Source organism: Callithrix jacchus, chromosome 14, assembly GCF_049354715.1.
Source record: "Callithrix jacchus isolate 240 chromosome 14, calJac240_pri, whole genome shotgun sequence".
NCBI classification, from domain to species: Eukaryota; Metazoa; Chordata; class Mammalia; order Primates; family Cebidae; genus Callithrix; species Callithrix jacchus.
Window position 1 is genome coordinate 25,179,412 of NC_133515.1, and position 22,304 is coordinate 25,201,715.

The 22,304-nt window shown below is 38.6% G+C and overlaps 1 protein-coding gene across 1 annotated transcript in view; it reads left to right on the top strand.

Moving 5' to 3' along the window:
- Window positions 1–11,312, top strand: part of LOC144579118 (uncharacterized) — a 28,169-nt gene extending 16,857 nt beyond the window's left edge. The window contains exons 3-4 of the mRNA XM_078348359.1: window positions 4,981–5,021; window positions 10,906–11,312. Of these exons, the coding sequence (XP_078204485.1) occupies window positions 4,981–5,021; window positions 10,906–11,312 (448 nt within the window). The remainder of the gene's footprint in view (window positions 1–4,980; window positions 5,022–10,905) is intronic.
- Window positions 11,313–22,304: the final 10,992 nt, after the last annotated feature.

Below are 22,304 nucleotides of genomic sequence, written 5' to 3' on the forward strand. Positions count from 1 at the left end.
AGATATTTTAAATGTGTGAAGCTATGTTAGAAATTATTGAATTTAAAGTCAACTGTGCGATTTGGTTTGGGTTGCTGTTCACTCCCATGACCTGCCACAAGAATCCTGTGTCATGTGTAGTCACTGCTGTTCAGCCTTGTTCTCAGACAATTGATACAGGCTGAAGATGAGCTCTGTGCCCTGCAGAGGAACCACTCAGCTGAGCCATTTCTTGATCAGCCAGAAGACTGTGAACATGAGCATCCATGAACATGAAAACAAATGTTTACCGTTATCGGCCACTGAGTTGTGTATTTAACCAGTTACCAATCATTAATGCATAAAAGCTTACTGATATAAAAAAATAAGTAAATAAAAAATTTTTTAAAGTTTACCAATACAGTATTTACACAACTACCTATAAATACAGACATGTATTTTTTCTCAAATTAGTGGCATGAATGTGAATAGTAACCAAATTATGAAGTTGTTAAGAGAAAACTAAAGACAAAATTAAAAGTAGTATTTCAATAAAAAATTAAAATCTACCTTATTAATGGAAAAATGTGTATCTATGTATATAAGATACATTAAAATTAGTATATATTTATTTGATTAAATTTTGGCTACAAATACATATAGTATTTATATTTAAGTATATTTATTCTATTATGTATGTAATATATGCATGTTTATAAAATTATTACCTAAAATAAATACATTTAAACATTTTTTGTTCCATCCCATTAAAAAATGGTATTCTGGACCATGTATAGTTCATACTCTTGCTACAGAAAATTTTTTTGTAGACTGTATTTTTAAAACTCTACCAAATGGTTTCCTTACCTAAAATATTTTTGCAACCCAGTAGAGCTCCAAGGATAGGACTAGAGCAAATTTTCACAAATGTTGACTATTAACTATTGCATCCTATGAAAGTCTGCAATATGTTCATGCCCACAATGATGGTATGCCTAATAGAGTTCTCACAAAAATGGATGCTGGATGGAGTCACATCAGTGCCACTGTCAAGGAAGCCCTGGAAATGTAAATATCTTAACAGTGAGTAAACTTCAATGGTCACAGCTGATAATCACATTGCAAAGAGAACAACAATTTAATAATATTGGCTGTTGGTTTTGACAGATCATCAGGCCTCAAAAGAAGTGCAACAGGTTGATTGCAGACAAAGTCATTCTGGAAGAGCTACAACCAGATGTTTCAAAAATGAACCATAATCAAAAAAACTGCTTTCCAAGTGCACATTAATCTAAATGCCATTAATTAGCAGGGGGCTTTTAATAATGAGGATGATTCAACACATGGACTTCAGTCACATTTCCCAGCTTTTCCAGGGAGTCTCGTGAACCAATGTTATGGAGGTCTTGTGGGGGACTCAACAATATGAATTTCAACTAACTGAGACTAACAGAGCTTCTGGCTCTTCTGAACACCTAATTTGCCAAGAATAATGACTCCTCCTAAGCCCATAACATTGTACTACACATCAGGGCTCAGACTAACAGCTGGTGTCAGGTGATTCTAGTAAACCTCATGTAACATTAGGAGGGCACTCATTATTTTCCTTCATGTGACTTTGCCTTTCTTTTTGGTTATGTTTCTGCATAAAATATTATTTGAGGATTTTCTTAGTGCTTTCATCAAAGTCAATAAATTCTTCCATAATATGATTTTGGATCAAGCAAATTATTTACCTCAAAAAAATTAAAGCAAAATTTAGCTCATAATCTTGTCATGTGCACAGGTGCAGCTTTCCCTATAGACAGGGAAAAGCCCACTATTAGTCAAGCAAATCTGGCACACAAATCCTTGTGCTATTGAACTGCAATGCCATCAGATGCGGTGGAGGCTCTGAAACACTAACCGTTAATTGTGCTGTTACTCCCATAAACAGAATATTTATATCTTAAAAAAGAGCTGTAGACTTGTCATTATTATGCCAACTGAACAGCTTAAAGTAATCTATTCCTAATTCTTAAGGCTCTGGTTTTCTGGTTGATGGTTCTTAATCCAAAGAGTTGACATGATGATTATTCTATTAAATTGGGAGAAATTGTATGATTAGCATGTGACCATTTGGACTTAGTACAATACTGGCAGGCTACTATTGCAAAGGACCCCATTCAAAGTTGGCAACTTTGTTCATGATGTTGCCTAAGGTGACCAAAAGAACACCCAGGTATGGTTTATACTGTCCCCAGAACCCAAAGAGGCCTATCAGCTTTGGGGTCACCTTTTTATTAGTGGGTGCCACAAGGATCAACAATGATTAACTATATCTGGGATACTTCCTTGGTTTCCTGTTCAGGTGGCCTTGGCATTCAGCCTTTAACAGTCTATCCTCAGTCTTCATGCCTCTGGGGTAATTTTGACCAGCCAAACTGGGTTGTTCCATAGTGACATGGGGCTTGGTGACATTTAATCTTTTGTAGCAACTATTAAGTTAACTAGGAAGGGTCCTGCTTTTCATTTAATATGCAGTCTTGCTTTTGCTGAACAATGCTCTGTGGCTTCGGAAGCTTACATGGCAGGCAGGAGTAGATACGCCCTATCGATATGCCTTGAATACTTAGCTATGAGGGAGGATAGCCCGTCAGGGAGCAGCGACATTATGTGGCACAGTAGCAAAATGTCAATACCTCTCTTGCACTCAGCAGTGAGAACCATGGTCACCAGCACCCAACATAGCCAAAGGGAATGGTTCACATGCAAATAAGCACACAAGTACATACTCATCATGGGCTCTGCCTATGTCCTGAACTTTCTAATATCATCAATTTAATTTTTTCTTAGAGAACCTGGATATATTGTCATGTGGATTCCAGCATACAAAAATCCCAGAAAAGTCTGAATTCCTTTTTTAACTATTTTATCTTGACAGGAATATAGGGCCACTAGCCTCTGGTGAAGGCTTTGGCCCTATACCTAACTGCCCTTCAGATCAAGACATTTGAGTCTGCAATGTAACTTAATCAAACAAACACACCAACCAGGCTGCATAAGACTTCTTTAGCTTTTTTTCACGTCTCTTCTTTAGAGAGCCAGCCTCCTTTTCTGTGAAGGCAGTGTTCATTTTGGTTCCTTCTCAGATGCTTCAGGGACCACTGAGAGTATCTTTCTTGTGTCCTCTTGGGAGACTCAGGGCTCATCTGAGTACCCATGTCCTGAGCTCTCTGGCCCCAGGAATGAGCAATCAAATTAGTGTCTAACAAGTAGGAAATTGTGTACACCATTCCCATTTCCACATTCCTTTCTCTCTGTCTCAATTCAGTCAGCCAGCTGCTGAACCATATTAATGGGGTGAGGAAAAATGTCCCATTTATCCTCCCTCCTCATTAAACATCCATCTACATGTCCAGCTCTTGCCTCCCCAGGCTGAAATCTCTGTCCTGGACCAGGTACTGGAGAATATTGTTCCTCCAACTTCACCAATAAGCCATGGTTTTCTCAAATCCAATCTTCTCACTGCACCAATTTTGCCAAGAAGGTTTGCTGTGCACTGGTTACCAACTTACCCAGATCTAATGAGACAAAACACCCATGTGCAGCCAGTTACATAAAGTGTTTTACTACTTACAGAGAGTCACAAGAGAGAGCAGAAAGCTGCCTGGGTCTGATTGACTGTAGGCATACCCTAGAATATGTGCATACCCCACAAGTACTGTAGCTGAGGGACCCTGGAATGCAGCCCACCCTGGGTTTTATATCTTAGAATCAAATGACACATTGGGCTACAGTGTTGAAGCAACTTCTGTTTCTAATAGGGACAGAAACGGAGCCCAGGCTGTTCTGGCCAGTCTTGCCCTACCTCACAATGTTACATTTCCAGAACTTTCTACAGTAATTCCTGGAAACTACAAGCAAGAAAGGGAAGGGGACTGGGTTGATTCAAGACAAAATGGAAACTGTTCTGCAAATACCATAGTGAAATCGTAACTCAGTAATCTTTTTCTGACTGGCTTATTTCGCTTAGTGTAATGTCCTCTAGTTTCATCCATGTTGTAACATGGGTCAGTATTTCCCTTTTTAAAGCTAAATAATATGCTATTGTATGTATATATATAGAGAGAGATCAAAACGGTAGGCTTTTAATACACATTTCTTACTTATGTCAACTAAAATTCTAAGCAAATTAAAAGTCATTAAAAATGGAAAATATTTAAATGCAAGGAAATATTTTTAAGTTAGGGAAAGAGATCCAAGATACCTTATGGTTCATATAAATTTTTCAGAAATTAAAATTTCCTATCAAGAGTTCTTAGCATAAAACTGTAATACTCTTTACCATGTGTGTACACTAAATGTGTAGATATACAGATGTATTTCATTTTTCTTCCTTTTTTCTTAAGATATGTGAGTTTATGTGACAATGTCACTTCTTTAAGACCTTTAGAGCCTGTTTGCTCAGTGGAAATCCTAGTGTCCACTATTATATGCATTCTGACTGGAGTCTGTGGCAAGAGAAAGTTGTTACTGGGTGTACCAGACTCAGATTTTGGACACAAAAAGTTTCCTGATGGAGCCACCAGTCGTGCCTCTTTTGAATGGCAATTTCTTGCTTTCTGGAGGAAACTCATAGGTGCTGAGTATCTCAGAGCCTGAATTTTCAGCTGTCTTTTGTAAAAGAGAAGTGATTTCTTTGAAATGCCTGAGGTTAGAAAGGAAGCTATTTTTGAGCTGCTTTTCGTTAGAAGAAAAGTTTTCTGCCAGGAACTGCTTTACCTTAAATATCTACCTAAATAATTTCTTTCTGCCTCCTATAACACCAATGTCTAGTGAACAGCTTATAATCTTGCTTCCTAGGTTTATATCAAATGTGCATGATTAAGCTTGCTATAACTGAGGAAAAATTGTTTGTGGTAGACTTTCTAGAAAATGGTCTGCATATTGAAACTGGGTTATTTTAAATTATTGATTTGCTAAATTATAGAAAATTTTGTCTTTGAGGCCAGGTGCAGTGGTTCACACCTGTAATCTCAGCACTTTGGGAGGCCAAATGGGAAGATCACTTGAGGTCAGGAGTACAAGACCAGCCTTGCCAACATGGTAAAACCCTATCTCTACAAAAAATACAAAAATTAGCCATGCACAGTGGCACATACCTGTAATCCCAGCTACTTGGGAATCTGAGGCAGGAGAATGACTGTAACCAGGGAAGCAGAGGTTGCAGTGAGCCGAGATCACGCCACTGCACTCCAGCCTGGGTGACAGAGCGATACTCCATCTTAAAAAAAAAAAAGAAAATTTTGCTTTTGATAAAATAATGAGTTTCTTTTAAAACTTCTAAGAGTTTTGTCTTAGAGATTCAACCATAGTGTTTTGCTGCTTTCAGCTTGTTCTTTCTGTAAAAAGGACTGGGATCATTGCTTTCTCCTTTCACTTTTTCATGAGCTCCTATGACTTTTTCACGTCCAGTTCTGACGATTGTTGTAGCCTTGATGCTAAAGTGTTTTGTTTTAGAGGTTTGTGGAAGCAATGTTTTCCTCCAATATAGTATTATTCCATGTGCTCGGTTTTTTCTTAATATATATAACCTTATTTGGCATTTTGCTTTTTTATTTTAATACTGCTTTAAAAGATTTTAAGGGCCATGAGCACCCGCCCACCTCCATTCTGTCTGGCCTAGAATATTTCTTTGGCTATAATTTTTTTTATTTTAAGTCCCTTGGCCAAAAAAACTACTAAAAAAATCTAATTCAGGCAATAATGGGAAACAGGGAATCAGATATACCCCTCTCCCCTATTTGAAATTTAGATCAGATTCAAAAGGCCTTTTAAAATTATGAAAATAGATAGTGCCCTTTTTCACAGAAGAAACTAATAGCTCCTCTGTCCAACCAGAAGACTTAGTCTTACTAGAAATGTAAAAAGAATAAACTGGCTGGGTGCAGTGGCTCATGCCTATAATCTCAACACTTTGGGAGGCTGAGGTAAGTGGATCATTTGAGGCTAGGAGTTTGAGACCAGCCTTGACAGCATAGCAAAACCATGTCTCTACTAAAATTACAAAAAACTAGCAAGATATGATGGTACATTCCTGTAATACCAGTGACTCAGGATGCTGAGGCATGAGCATAGCTTGAAACTAGGAGGCAGAAAAAAGTTGCAGTGAGCCCAGCCAAGATTGTGCCACTGCACTCCAGCCTGGATGACAGAGCAGGCCTCTGTCTCAAAAAAAAAAAAAAAAAAAAAAAAAAAAAGTATTCCCCAATAATCAATTATAACCAGAATAAAAGTATTCCCCAAGAATCAGTTATAACCAGAATTAAGTGATATACTTAATTACTGCACCTACTGTTAGCCTTCAGGAAGTCCCTAGTCGGATACAGATGCCCAGGATTAAACCTGTTTCTTATGAGGTCCTGCAGGCACAAAAGGTGGATGCCACAGCCTACATTTATAAAACCTAGAAAACTGAAAGCCTGTTTTTTTGCAAACACATAGATTAATAACATGGTTCTGTGGGTAGGCATGGGAGCATTATTTTTCTCTGTCTTCCAATTATAATTTTTTGTTTAACCTCCTAGTAAAGTTTCTATCTTCTAAATTTCATGTAAAGATGATACAGTTTGTCACAAGGCTTCCAATCCATTCTATCTTCAGACCCCCAAAGTGAAATCATCCTGTCATTGGGCCCCAAATGCTAGGGAAGGCCTGCACCCATAAAGTCAACAGGAAGCACTTACAGAAAATGGACCTCTGCATTTCTGCAGTCCCCTTAAGATTAAGGAGGAGTATCTAATCTCTGAGAGGTGAATGAGGTAGGAGGTGGGTGGGACTCAACTCTGGACCAGATTGAAGACTGGATAAAATCAGGAAGAGGCACTGAAGCACCTGTCCGTAAGACCTGCCCACCAGTGCCAAATCAGTTTACTATTGCCATGGCAACACCTGAAAGTTACTACCCATTTTCTAGCTAGTTCTGAGTAACTCACTCCTTAATTAGCACGTCATTAAAAGTGGGGATAAGTATGACTCAAAACTGCCCCTACAGCACCGCTCCTTTTGGCACACTGCCTGTGGGGTAGCTCTACTCCACAAGAGCAGTCACAGAGCTGTAACACTGCCACCTGGTGGTAAAGCTTTCCTTCTACCACCAGCTTACACTGGCTTCCTGAGTGAAGCCAGGAAACTGCCCTGCACCCCTTTCATCAAGTTAGTTGCCGTAAAATTGCTCATTTATCCTCTCTTTATTGTGTTACTCTTATAGGCTGTGTAATGACTTTCTCCTTTCCATTTACAATATTGTGTTTTGTGTCCTTTTTCTTTCCCTCTTCTTTATACACCCTTTATCAGGTAGTCACAGGCTTCAATTCAGTTCTTTCTTGGTAGTAGTGTGGTTCATGAGAAATGCTGATTCTTCTGAGTATGAGGTCATTCATCATTTTTACATGTAATACTGTGGAAAGTTCCGTGACATAAGTCTCTGCTTCACAAACTGATCACTGTCAAACATCATCTCCCAACCAATACAGAATGTTTCTGTTCCTCACTGGTATAATTCACATAGGAGTAAAAATCTCAAGTTTAAATTGTGGATTTGCACTTTACCACTTGGTGTATTAAAGAAGATTAATATTAATACATAAGTATAACTGGGCACAGTGGCTCATGCCTATAATCCCAGCACTTTGGGAGGCCAAGGTGGGCAGATCACCTGAGGTCAGGAGTTTGAAACCAGCCTGGCCAACATGGCAAAACCCCATCTCTACTAAAAATACAAAAATTAGCTGGATGTGATGGCACATGCCTGTAATCCCAGCTACTTGGGAGGCTGAGTCAAGAGAATCCCTTCAACCAGAGAGACAGAGGTTGCAGTGAGCCAAAATCACACCACTGCACTCCAGGCTGGGTGACAGAGCAAAACTCTATTTAAAAAAAAAATAGTGGCTTTGAATTTTAAACATCTATTTGACAGGAAGTTCATAGTTCCTTCTCTTTAAAATGATGTAATGATACTTTCAGGAATGAGCCTGGTTTGATGCCTCTCTCCCCAGCATTATAGAAGTGTGGCATTAATATATGAAAAATTCCATTTCCCTGTGGCTACAACCACTACCTGGGATTGAAAACTTCTTCCCTTGCTCTAGTCCTTTCTTCTACACCCAGTTCCACCTAATCTGTGATTCAAAACAACACTGGTCAGGAAAAATTCTGGAAAGAGCCAAAGACCTCCTCAGAGGTGTCAAGAGATTCCTGCACCACCATCTGTCCATCTCTAGAGGGAGTTGAGAGTACAAGGAAGAGCAGAGCTTGTAATATCTTCTACTCGCTTTCACTCCCTCTGTATTTCCTAACAACAACCACAGCAACACCCGTAACATCGTAGGACAAACCTCCACTATGCCAAGGTTTTTATCTCAGTAAATATTCTCTACCTCTATATCAGGCAGCTAGAAGGTTTGATACTCATACAAATAGTACTGTACCTTTCTGTTCATAATTAGAAAAATAGGCAGTGTAATTCAGGCGTTCCTTAAGCTGGTTATCATTCAGTGTTTGGATCCTAATTGCACACATATGCCCAGCATATGGCTAATATATATGTGAAAATCCATGAAGCAATAGTTTTCTATTGTATTTTCCTCTTTTTTTTTTTTTTTTTTTTTTTTGAGACGGAGTTTCGCTCTTGTTACTCAGGCTGGAGTGCAATGGTGTGATCTCGACTCACCACAACCTCCACCTCCTGGGTTCAGGCAATTCTCCTGCCTCAGCCTCCTGAGTAGCTGGGATTACAGGCACGCGCCACCATGCCCAGCTAATTTTTTGTATTTTTAGTAGAGACGGGGTTTCACCATGTTGACCAGGATGGTCTTGATCTCTTGACCTCGTGATCCACCCGCCTCGGCCTCCCAAAGTGCTGAGATTACAGGCGTGAGCCACCGCGCCCGGCCTGTATTTTCCTCTTATATTGTCTTCTCCTTTTAGTCATTAAAAAATATCTATTCAAGTCAGTCTAAATTAATTATTGAATTATAAGGAGATAAAATATTTTATTTGATAACACATTGACCCAATAAATATGTTTCTTTGCAAGACATAGTCCTCATTTCCAAAATAACAAGCCATAATTATATGGAGCAAGCCCATAAGTAATGATGGTAGCTTTCCCGCATTGCCTGTCCTGGGACAAGAATTAAACAAAAGATAAGAAGGTAAAATAAAGGTTACATAAGAAAGAAGGACAGTAAAAAGACATGGTGACATTTTATAGGGTAACATTTTGAAAATGGATGATGAGAAGTAATACATTAGACAGGGATGAGTGGGAATGATTGAAGGTCTGAGTACTTTCACACAGATTAAGACCAAATCAGCTAGGTGCAGTGGCTCACGCCTATAATCCCAGCACTTTGGGAAGCTGAGGTGGGTGGTTCACGAGGTCAAGAGATCGAGACCATCCTGGTCAACAAGGTGAAACCCCGTCTCTACTAAAAATACAAAAATTAGGCCGAATGCAGTGGCTCACCCCTGTAATCCCGGCACTTTGGGAGGCCAAGGCGGGTGGATCACGAGGTCAAGAGATCAAGACCATCCTGGCCAACACAGTGAAACCCCGTCTCTACTAAAAATACGAAAATTAGCTGGGCATGGTGGCGCATGCCTGTAGTCCCAGCTACTCAGGAAGCTGAAGCAGGAGAATTGCTTGAACCCAGGAGGCAGAGGTTGCAGTGAGCCAAGATCGTGCCCTTGCACTCCAGCCCGGGTAACAAGAGCGAAACTCCATCCCCCTCAAAGAAAAAAAAAAAAGAAAGACCAAATCATTAGGATTTTAACAGTGGTATACCGTTAGTGAAGAAAAAGCCCTAGAATTTAATTTGACTGTGGATAAAACATTCTTGGATTAGATTTAAGACTATTTTCCATGCTAAGTAAGTATATTTTTCATGATGATGACTGTAGTGCTCAATATTTAAACAATAAAAACAAAATTAATAGCTGCATACATAATGCCCTGAATATTATTGTAAATATTTTATTTTATTTAAACTGTCAATAGCACTGCAAGGTAGGTACTATTATTGTCACAATTACACAGATATGGAAACTGAAACACAGGGAAGTTAAGTTACTTGATCAGTTTCAACCAATCTGCAAGCCATTGTAGATTGGAGCATCTATGTCAGGGCCTCCCATGACATGCGACTGTAAACAGAAGTTTTAATTTTTTAACTCAAAGAGCATATGTGTCTGGGTTAATGGAAAGCTTCAGGACCCTTGGAAAACATTATTAACAAGCAAATGAAAGGTGTATTTGAAAGATTAACTTCTAACAGACTCTTCATTTTAGTAATGCACTTAGGGAGATGACTGAGCATGCTGAGAATAGGAAGAGGGACATGAAAACAAAGCCTTCCATATTGTTCCTAACAGGCTTGTGCCAAACATCATCTGGCTAAATTTATGTGACCGAGGTAAAGAAAGACACAGGAATTAAATTCTGTGATCACAAGGGACAAGTTCTACACTTAGACTGAGCCAACAGACTTTTCTGACCCGACAACCAGCGTGCCACAGGATGCTCAGTGCAGAGAGGAAGAAGCAGGTGGTCTCTGCAGCTGGAAGCCCCGCTCCCACCCAGCTGCTTTGCATGTCCCTCCCAGCTGCCCTACCTTCCAGAGCCCATATCAATGTCCGGGTCAGAGCTCTGGGGAGGAATTGCCCATTTCCATGCCCAGAGGGAACCATGGAAGCCCCAGCACAGCTTCTCTTTCTCCTGCTACTCTGGCTCCCAGGTGAGGGGAACATGAGGTGGTTTTGCACGTCAGTGAAAACTCCTGACACCTCTGCTCAGCAAGAAATATAGTGAAAATTCAATGTAGATCAACAATTTTGGCTCTACTCAAAGACAATGGGTTTGATCTAGATTACATGAGTGCATTTCTGTTTTATTTCCTACCTCAGATACCACCGGACAAATTGTGATGACTCAGTCTCCAGCCACCCTCTCTTTGTCTCCAAAAGAAACAGCCACCCTCTCCTGCAGGGCCAGTCAGAGTGTTAGTAGCTACTTAGCCTGGTACCAGCAGAAACCTGGGCAGGCTCCCAGGCTCCTCATCTATGGTGCATCCACCAGAGCCACTGGCATCCCAGCCAGGTTCAGCGGCAGTGGGTCTGGGACAGACTTCACTCTCACCATCAGTAGCCTGGAGCCTGAAGATTTTGCAGTTTATTACTGTCAGCAATATAGTAGCTCATCTCCCACAGTGATTCAACATGAAACAAAAACCTCAACAAGACCATCAGTGTTTACTGGATTATACCAGCTGCTTCCTTTACAGACAGCTAGTGTGGTGGCCACTCAATTTTAGCATCGCTGCTCTATTTGGACATTTTGTGGTTCTTCAAAAAAAAAAAAAACCCACAACTCCATGAACTATTTGGACTCTATTCCTTGGACTCTCTTCAACTGAGGCACCAGAATCTCAGGTTTCAAGAAATAGTGTCTAACTGTATGAATCCTTATACAACGCCCGTGGTTCTTAACTTTCCCAGTAGAAGCTCAGTGCATGCTACATCGCACCATTTGAATTATGCAACATTCTAAGTAGTAAAAAATTTTATTTTTTATCTAAATAGTTGACTCATAAAAAGCTGCTCACATGAAGATACTACCATGGCTGAATAAATCCAATTCTTTTACTTTCCTCAGGCTATCAACATTTCAGTAGTAAATGGTTATTATGGAAACATTTGCCATTTAAAAGTGAATTAAATTATTTCTTCAGTTTTCTCTATGATGCAGTATACTGTTAAATAATTAAAGTTCATAAAAATAAATATTAGAGGAGGCTGAGGCAGGAGAATTGCCTGAACCCAGGAGGCGGAGGTTGCAGTGAGCCGAGATAGCGCCATTGTACTCCAGTCTGGGTAACAAGAGCGAAACTCCGTCTCAAATAAATAAATAAATAAATAAATATTAGATAAGGAAGAAATAGACTATCCCTAATGAAGTCTGCAAGTGACCAGGTAGAAAGAGTGTTAGAAGCAGTTATTTTTATTATTTTTTCCAACACTTCCTTCCAAAGAGATTTCACTGATTATATTTATTTATTACCACCAATATTAAGACATGTTGGTGCTATGTAACATCTGATATGAAATACTGAGGTTACCTCCTATCTGTATTATTCTTGCCAAAAATTAATGGTGTGAATTGAGTCAATAGTAAACATCATACAAATCTAATTGGGAGGATTTTCTTCAACATACTGGCCAGTAAACTTCAAAAGTTTCAAGGACATGAAAGAGAAACAAAAGTGAAAAACTGTCACAGATTTAAAGATATTAATGACAGGATAATCAAATAAAATATGGAAACTTGAATTTTATCTTGTAACATAAAAAATGGCATTGACAGGAAAATCAGTGAAATTCATATGGGATTTTAAATGAGTTAACCAATAACATTGTGTTTGTGTGTGTATATGTGTGTGTGTGTGTGTGTGTGTGTGTTAATTGCATGGTTGTGATACTTATACTGTGGTTATGCGTGAAACTGACAGAGCAAGCTGGAGGAGGTGTATATAGGAATCGTCTTTGCTATATTTTTGAAATTTAGAGTCTAAAACTATTTCCGAATAAATATAAAACACATACACACACACAAGTAAATAAAAAATAAGAAAAAGGTGTTTTTTAAACAATTCCACAAGTTTCCTTCTATTTTGCACCTTTTCCTGTTTCTTGTTCTCATCTCTATTAGACAATCCCAGCTTCCATTATGTAGAGCATAATCACTAATTTGCTCAGTTCTAGAATACAGAAAAGGAAACTTAAAAATTGAAAGTATATTTCTTCATGAATGTGAAATCTAGGGATCAGGATTCTCTATTTGTTAAGACCTTAGTTTCTCTTTAAAGTGAGGGTGCAGAGTTCAAGTTCTCAAGTCCAAAATTACTTACGTTAGTCCATCCTCATTATATTTCAGCATCGCTATTATGTTCATTTAATCGCATTTTAGAAGGCATCTCTATTTATGGTATCACAAAGAAATTAATAAATCTTCTGTGCAAACATGTACAACAAAAAGACAAAAATGCAAAGCTAAAAAGTCAAAACTATTTCAGCACTCTGAAAATTGGTGAAGCATACAGTAATTAAAGATGTACATTACTTACAGGAAAAAAAGTACTAATGCTTTGAGTAAGGACAGAAAAGTCTATAGATTTTTGTCTATGACAGCGTGTTTCTCTTCCCAGCTCAGTCAGCATGAATTACAGAACTGGAGTTTTACCAATATGAGGATAGCAAATAAAACTAGCAACTTGCTGCCAAAGCGGGTAAATTGAGTAAAGCCAAGGACTGAAGTAAAATTCTTTCGTGTTTCCAGGTAAACATGGAGAACAGAAAAAGCCCACAGCTTTTCTGGTCCAAGATGAGGCCCTGGTTGGGACAAGTAGTACACCTGCTGACAGTAAATAGCAGATTCCTGGATAAGACAGAGCCACATTGCTGAAACAATCTCTGCACACATTTCTGGTGACTTAGAAGCCATAGATATGAGTGATGAGGCCCAGGAGTGCCCAGTACAAAGTAAAACCAGAGGGAGGTAAGAACTACCTGCATTTTGCATGTGCTTTTTAAGCTACACACAGATGAACTGAGAGAAAATAGATTTATAAGTTCCAGATATTTGAGCAAAACTTCTCAAATCACTGGTGACCATTAAGCCATGCAGACACATGAGCAGTTTCTATAAATTCAAGTTAAAGATTAATATTAAGAATAAAAAGAAACAGAGATATCAGTGGTCAAACACCACATGAAATATAGATTTTTCAACATCATGCATTGAAAATACATTTAATACATCTAATTCACTGGACATTATAGCTTAGCCTGCATTAGCTTACAGTTGGGTATCATTATTTAACACAAAACTAATCTTACAATAAAGTATTGAATATATAATGTAATTTATTGAATACTGTACTGAAAGAAAAATAGAATAGTTATATAAATTCTAGAATCACTATTTCTACTTGAAGGCATATCACTTTCACACCATCTGAAACTCAAAAAGTTTTAACTCTATCATAAGTCGTATATCAGTAAGTAAGTTCAGACAAGTAACTATAAAGAAAATTTTAAAATGCTCAGAAAAATGAAACAAATTCAAGGCCTGACATGGTGGCTCAAGCCTGTAATCTCTGTACTTTGGGAGGCTGATGCAGAAGGATCACTTGAAGCCAGGAGCTCAAGACCAGGCTAGGAAAAACAGTGACATGCTTATCCCTACAAATTTTTTTTAAATAGCATGGGCTGGTGGCATGCACCTATAGTCCAAGCTACTCCAGAGGATAAAACTAAAGGATTGCTGGAGCCCAAGAGGTCGAGGCTGCAGTGAGCCATGATCACATCACCACACCCCAGCATGAGTGACAGAGTGAGGCCCTGTTTCTAAAAAAATTACAATTAAAATTTTAAACCCACTGTCTAAAAATAGGTACTATAAAATATTATCAAAAATGTATAGTTTTCAGCTTAAAAATCTTGGAAAAAACAGAGAGGTATGATCTATATTGAAAGAACCAAAATGAAACAACTGCAATAACAACAGAAAATAGTCAATAAAAGCTGATTCTAACTTGTCCTAATTATTGGCTTTAGCAAAGACTACAAAGCAGTTAATATGCAGATGTTCAAATAATCATTTTTAAAACTATGATCATTGAAATAAAGAAGAAAATGTTAAGAAGAAGAAGAGGAGGAGGAGGAGGAAGGAGAAGGAGAAGGAGGAGAAGAAGATTCAGCAAAGTAGGGCTTTGAGAAAAGAAATGGAAAGTATAAAAAAGAACTAAATGAAAACTCTAGAAATAAAAAGTACAGTAACCCAACTTAAATATTTATTAGCTAGGTCTAATAGCAATTTGAGATGGCAGAACAATCAGTTAACTTGAAAATAGAGAAATATAAATTATTGAGTCTAAAGAAAATGTTTAGAAAATAAGGTAGAAGACGTCAGGGATTTATAGCTCAGAGTGAAGGATATCAACAAATGTATAATGAAAGTCACAAAGGAGGAAAGAAAGAGAAAGTGGCTGAAAAAATATTTGGAGAAATAATGATAAAAACTTTTCAAAAGTAATAAAAAATATTCCTAGATGAAAAAATTTAATAAAACCCTTTTAGGTAATCAATAGAAATTAATACCTGAACACATTATATTAAAATGTTGAAAGACGAAGAGAAAATCTTTATCGCATCAAGAATAAAAGCAGTTACTATATATAGAAAAACAACAATATAAACATTGGCTAAGTTTTCATCAAGACCAGTAGAGGCTAGAAGCAGTGAAATAACACATTTAAATGCTGAAAGGAAAAAAAAAAAAGCAACCAGGAAATCTATATCCAGCAAAAACATCCTCCAAATCCAAAAAAAAGCAAAAAAATGAAGTCTTTGCTAAAAATGCATTCATTCATAGCAGCTATCTCTTATATAGCATTTGAGAGAAAATCCTTCAGAATCACAGGAAATGATATCAGACAGGACCTTGAGTCCACTGGAAGAAATGAAGGCCTCAAAAATAGTATGGAACAAAACAAAGGCTAAAAAGATAAAAATACTCTTAATGCTATTTATATGAAGTTCAGGACAGGAAAACCTAAATGATTGTGTTAGATGTCTGAAAGACAGTTACTTTTGCTGGGCGGGAGGGGTGATAACTGACAGTAATTGTCCGTGAGGGAAGCACAAGAGAATGTGAAATAGTCTGTCATTCCATCTGGATAATGAATTACATATAAACTTTATTCACTTACACATTCAAAATTTACACACTTTACTCTGGCTGTCTTATCAATTTAATTAAAACTAATAAATACCAAACCTAGACTATCACACTTAGCAGTAATCGCAGCCAAGAGCCCAGACTAATTTGGAATATTATTATTATTATCACCACTTCTTTATCTTATTTTGAAACTTACACTTTTCATCCAGTTTCACCTCTGGCCGATTCTTTTGGAAGACCCCATAGTCATAGGGCAGGCAATAGTCACCTATGGGAGACTCAAAATGATATGACTGATGAGTATTTAGTAGAAAACAAGTTATATGTATTACATACTGTCCTATGCAGAGGGTACAATACATGTGAGTGAGATAGTCACTCTAGCAAAGAAAAGAAGTGTGAACTAAACCTTCAGAATATGATCCAGTTTTTAGAGTTCATCAGAAGAACACAGACCAAGGTTTCCTCTCATCTGGGTTTGAGATAGTGAAATGACTGCTGGTTCTCCCCAGATCATTGACCAGTGGCTTTAAAGACATGTACATGAAACACATTTGTTCACATCCACAGTCACTTCCTGGCTTCACCCATAGGAATAATGATGGTCTGGCTTTCCAGTTAATTAGGAACTGTGCACACAGGCTGTCAGTTACTACAATTTAAAACAGTGACTTTGGTTAAATATATATCAGTAGTTACATTCTAGGGGAAAAAATTAGCAGAAGGAATATATTTCAATACCAAATGACAAATCAAAACCTGTGACTTTTTTCTCTTCCCATGTCATTCATTATTGTTATGCAGAAACCTCAGCGTGTCAATTGAGCCCCATGTATTCATCACTAAAGCTTTGTCCTCAACCAACATGAGCCCACATTGGACCATCCACTGGCATCCGAGTTCACTTGAGAGATTCTCAGTGTCCATACAGCACTGCTGGGGTGACTCACAGGCAGCTCCATGCTGAGGGAGTTCCTCCCTTGAACTCCCAGCATCACTGACCCTTAAGGAGTGTCCTCCTGTCCTCCACAGCACCCAGAGCACAGCCTACCCTGCTGTGATTTCACTGCCCAACTCACAACCTCATCACAGATTCCACTGGTTCAAAGACAAAGTCAGGTCCCAGGCAAAGGCTGGTGTGAAGGCCTAAGAGAACCCATCTTTTCGTCAATTTTTCTGTTAGAAATTTCCAGACATTTATAAGATAAAATTCTAAAGATAGTTACTATCTTAAAAATGGAAGCTATTTGTAATATGAGAAACGTAAAACATGGAAAATACTTAAATCTCACAAGAGCATCATCTAATCAGAGACTCCAAGTTCAACTAATCTAATTCTGAGTTCCCTGCCTTTGGTTCATCTCCATGGTGTCTATGCGCTCCACCTTTGTCAAATATATGTTCAAATAATTATTTTAACCTATAATGAAAGACTTTAAAAGGAATATGTAAAAATAATTTTCAATGATTCAGCAAATAGAGGCTCTCAAACAGGGACAAAACTATATAAACAGACCTACTGGGAATTCTAGAAATGAAAAGTACAACAACTCCATTGTTCTTATGTATGGCTGCATAGTGTTCCATGGTGTAGATAAACTTCAGTTTCTTTATCCAATCCATGGTTGATGGACACCATAGACATTGGGGACTAACAGTGGGGAGAGAGAGGGAGGAAGGGCAGGGGATAAAAAACTACCTATGGGGTACAATTTTCACTACCTGGTTAATAGGTTCAATCATAACCCAAACCTCAGCATCATAGGAAAAAACCTTGTAACATATCTGTACATATATGCTCTGATTCTAAAGTAAAAACTGAAAAAGAAAAAAATGGAGAAATAATAAATATAAGTTTTCAAAGTGATGAAACACGTTAATCTATATGTGAAAGAAACTCAGTGAAACCCTTTTCAGATAAGCACATTGCAATTCAAAAGTATGCAAACTATAGTATCAATGTTAAAAGACAAAGACAGAAAATTTGAAATACATCACTAAAATGATGACTTACTCGATTCTAGGAAGCAATAATAAAGTCATTGGCTAAATTTTCATCATTGCTAATGGAGGTGAGAAGACAGTAGAATGACATATTTAAATGCCAGTGCAGGGGATGGCAGCCACAAATTCAATATCCAGCAAAACTATCATTTAAATATAAAGGCACGGTAGAAATAGTTCTTTATATACAAAAATTAATTCATTAATGGTGTATATGCCTTGCAAGAGATTCAAGAGAAAATTCTCCAGAATCACAGGGAATGACAGCAGACAGCAATTCAAATTAATAAGAAAGAATCAAGCCCTCTAAAAATAAAAGAAGAAAGAAGCTACAAAAAAGTTTAGCTTACCTGATATAAAGTACAGAAAAAACAAACAACTATAATAGATATCAGAACATTAGTTACATTGATTGTGTTTTGAGCAGCAGGTGCTGACTGGGAAGGTGTATAATGAAAGTGGTGAGAGAACTTGAGACTTTCTGTATTTTGATGTAGATTATGATACAAAATGATCTGTATCTTGACATTAATTTGCACTCATTTGACACTGAACAAATAAATAAGAATCACAAAATATTTATGAAAGCTCGATCTTATTAAAGAGTAAAACATGCCTGAGAAAGTCCTAAAGAGCTAGAAATCTGGTAGAGAAAACAGCAGGAAACATCTAAATATCTCCCTTCTGCCTGCTCAGCTTCTGGGGCTGCTAATACTCTGGGTCCCTGGTCAGGACAGAAAAGAGGAGAATGGGGTGGGAGGGTGAGCTCTGGGGATTTCACTGCCTTCCATTAGTATTCTGTCCAGTTGTCAGATGCAGATTTCTTACCCTCCTTCAAAGGGAATTTAATATTTAGACCTGTAAGAACTAAGAACAAACTACAAGGAAAAAGAATAGTGCACCATTAAGAACTTGAAAAAGAAAGAGGCTTTTATTAATTATTGGATTATTTGGGGGTATTGGATAAATGTAGTGTATGAATCTAATCAAACACAAAAAAGTAGCCTAAAATATACAATAAAACTAAATTATAAACAATCTCGAGAAGGAAGGGGGAAGATGGCGCTATAGGAGCAACTCAGGATTGCAACTCTCAGTGAAAGCACAGAGGGTGAGTGGATGCTGTATTTATAGACAGATCTTTATTGCCCACAGACCAGGAAATTCCCAAGTGTAGGAGCTCCATGGGACGCCAGCACAGCTGTTTCGGCTGGCGCAGCCATTTCGGCTGGAGCCGCAGCGCAGTGGCACACTGTAAAAAATAAACTGGTCTGGTTGCCTTGTTAAACCAGCAATTTGAGATTGGGGAAGGCAGTTTAGCACATTCATAGATTAAATGGGACTTAAACAGTAAGCCAGGCGAGGAGATTTCTGGGCAGTGACATTTGAGCCAGCGCAGTAAGTCGCTGCATGGGAAACCACACAGATCCCAATGCCCTTTTAGCAGGCGACTGAAACACCTGGAAGGGAGTAAACTGTTCAACTTAAAAAAAAAAAAAAAAGGGGCTCTGAGGCAGGGAGCCAGGTGATCAGGCTCAGCGGGTCCTACCTCCACAAAAACAAACAAAACAGGATTGGAAACACTCGAGGTTGAGAGTTTTACACCAAACACAGCTGAACCCAGGACAGTGCAGCTCAGTGGGGGAGGGACATCCACCATTACTGAGGCATTCCGCCCCTATGGAGGTACTCTCCCATTGCTGACAAAGCCTGCCATTGCCAAGGCAACCCGCCATAACAGAGAGAGTCTGCCAATACAGAGGCAGGCTACCATCACCACAGAAGTTCTAATCAGACCCATATAAACACAACTACAGGGAATTACACTTGGCAGCAGGGTGGAGCCCACAGCAACAGGGTGGAGCCTCAGCAGGCAGGTAGTGACTAGAATGCCTCCTTGCTGGGCAGGACAGTGCAACGGATTACTCATAAAGAAAGCCCTAACTCCCCAAGACAGAGCACCTGAGAAAAAAGGGGCTTTATGAGTTCTGCTGCAGCAGACTTAAACATACCTGCCTAGCAGCCCTGAATGAACAATGGAGCTCACAGCTCAGCACTTGAGCTCCTATAAAGTACAGACTGTCTCCTCAAGCAACTCCCTGACCCCTGTATATCCAAAGAGTCACCTCAAAAAGGACTGATTAGACTGACATTTGGCGGGCATCATTCTGGGACAAAGATAGCAGAAGAAGAAACTTGTAGCATCCCTCACTGTTCCACAGCTGCTACGGGTATACCCCAGGCAAGCAGGGCCTAGAGTGGACCTCAGCAGTCCTACAGCAGAGGGGCTAGACTGTTAGGAAAAAAAAAAGAAAAACAGAAATACTTCATCATCAACAATCTGGACATCCACTCAGAAACCCAATCAAAAAGTCAGCAACTACTCAGACAACAGGTGGATAAATCCACAAAGATGGGGGAAAAAAAACAGAGCAAAAATGAGGAAAACACCCAAAACTGAAACACCTCACCTCCTACAAAGGACCACAATCCCTCACCAGCATGGGAACAAAGCTGGATGGAGAATGAGTGTGATGAAATGACAGAATCAGACTTCAGAAGGTGGGTAATGAGAAACTTCCATGAACTAAAAGAACATGTTCTAACTCAATGCAAACAAAATAAGAACCTTGAAAAAAGATTTGAGGAAATGATAACAAGATGGACAACTAAAAGAGGCATACGAGTGAATTAATGGAGCTAAAAAAACCCAACACAAGAATGTCATGAAGCATGCTCAACTCTCAACAGCTGAATTGACCAGGCAAAGAAAAGGATATCAGAGGTTGAAGATCAACTCATTGAAATAAAACAAGAAGGCAAGATTAGAGTAAAAAGCACAAAAAAAATGAACAAAGTCTCCAAAAAATGTGGGACTATCTGAAGAGACCTAATCTATGTTTGGTAGGTGTACATGAATGTGATGAAGAGAATGAAGCCAAGCTGGGAATACTCTTGAAAATATTATCCAGGAAAATTTCCCCAAACTAGCAAGGCAGGCCTATATTCAAGTCCAGGAAATACAGAGAACACCACAAAGATATTCCTCAAGAAGAGCAACCCCAAGGCACATAATCGTCACAATGACCAGGGTTGAAATGAAGGAGAAAATGCTAAGGGCAACCAGAGAGAAAGGTCAGGTCACCCACAAAGGGAAGCTCATCAGACTCACAGCAGATCTCTCAGCAGAAATTCTGCAAGCCAGAAGAGAGTGGGGGCCAATATTCAACATCCTTAAAGAAAAGAACTTTCAACCCAGAATTTTATATCCGGCCAAACTGAGCTTCATAAGTGAAGAAAAAATAAAATCCTTTGCGAACAAGCAAGTACTCAGAGATTTTGTTACAGCCAGGGCTGCTTTACAAGAGCTCCTGAAAGAGGCACTACACATAGAAAGGAACAACCATCACCAGTCATTCCAAAAACATATCACATGCTAAGGAGCATCAACAAAATGAAGAATCTGCATTAACTAATGGGCAAAACAGCCACGTAGCATCAAAATGGCAGTATCAAATTCACACATAACAATATTAACCCTAAATGTAAATGGACTAAATGCACCAATCAAAAGACACAGACTGGCAAATTGGATAAAAAGCCAAAACCCATCAGTGTGCTGTATCCAGGAAACCCATCTCACATGCAAGGATACACAAAGGCTCAAAATAAAGGGATGGAGGAAGATTTACCAAGCAAATGGGGAGCAAAAAAAAGCAAAAGTTGCAATTCTCATCTCTGATAAAATAGACTTTAAAGCAATAAAGATCAAAAGAGACAAAGAAGGCCATTACATAATGGTAAAAGGATCTATACAACAAAAAGAGCTAACGATCATAAACATATATGGACCCAATGCAGGAGCACCCAGATACATAAGGCAAGTTCTTAATGACTTACAAAGAGACTTAGACTCCCACACAATAATAGTGGGAGACTTTAACACTCCACTGTCAATATTAGACAGATCAACCAGACAGAAAATCAACAAGGATATCCAGGGCTTGAACTCAGACCTGGAGCAAGCAAACCTGATAGACATTTACAGAACTCTCCACCCCAAATCCACAGAATATACATTCTTCTCAGCACCACATCACACCTACTCAAAAATTGACCACATAATTGGAAGTAAAGCACTGCTCAAGAAATGCAAAACAACTGAAATCATAACAAACAGCCTCTCAGACCCTAGTGCAATCAAGTTAGAACTCAGAATACAGAAACCAACCCAGAACCGCACAGCTTCATGGAAACTGAACAACTGGCTCTTGAATGTTGACTGGGAAAACAATGAAATGAAGTCAGAAATAAAGAAGTTCTTCTAAACCAATGAGAACGAAGAAACAGCATGCCAGAACCTCTGGGACACATTTAAAGCAGTCTCTAGAGGAAAGTATATAGCAATAAGTGCCCATATGAGGAGAATGGAGAGATTCAAAATTGACACCCTATTGTCAAAATTGAAAGAGCTAGAGGAGCAAGATCAAAAAAACTCAAAACCCAGCAGAAGACAAGAAATAACTAAGATCAGAGCTGAACTGAAGGAGATTGAGACACG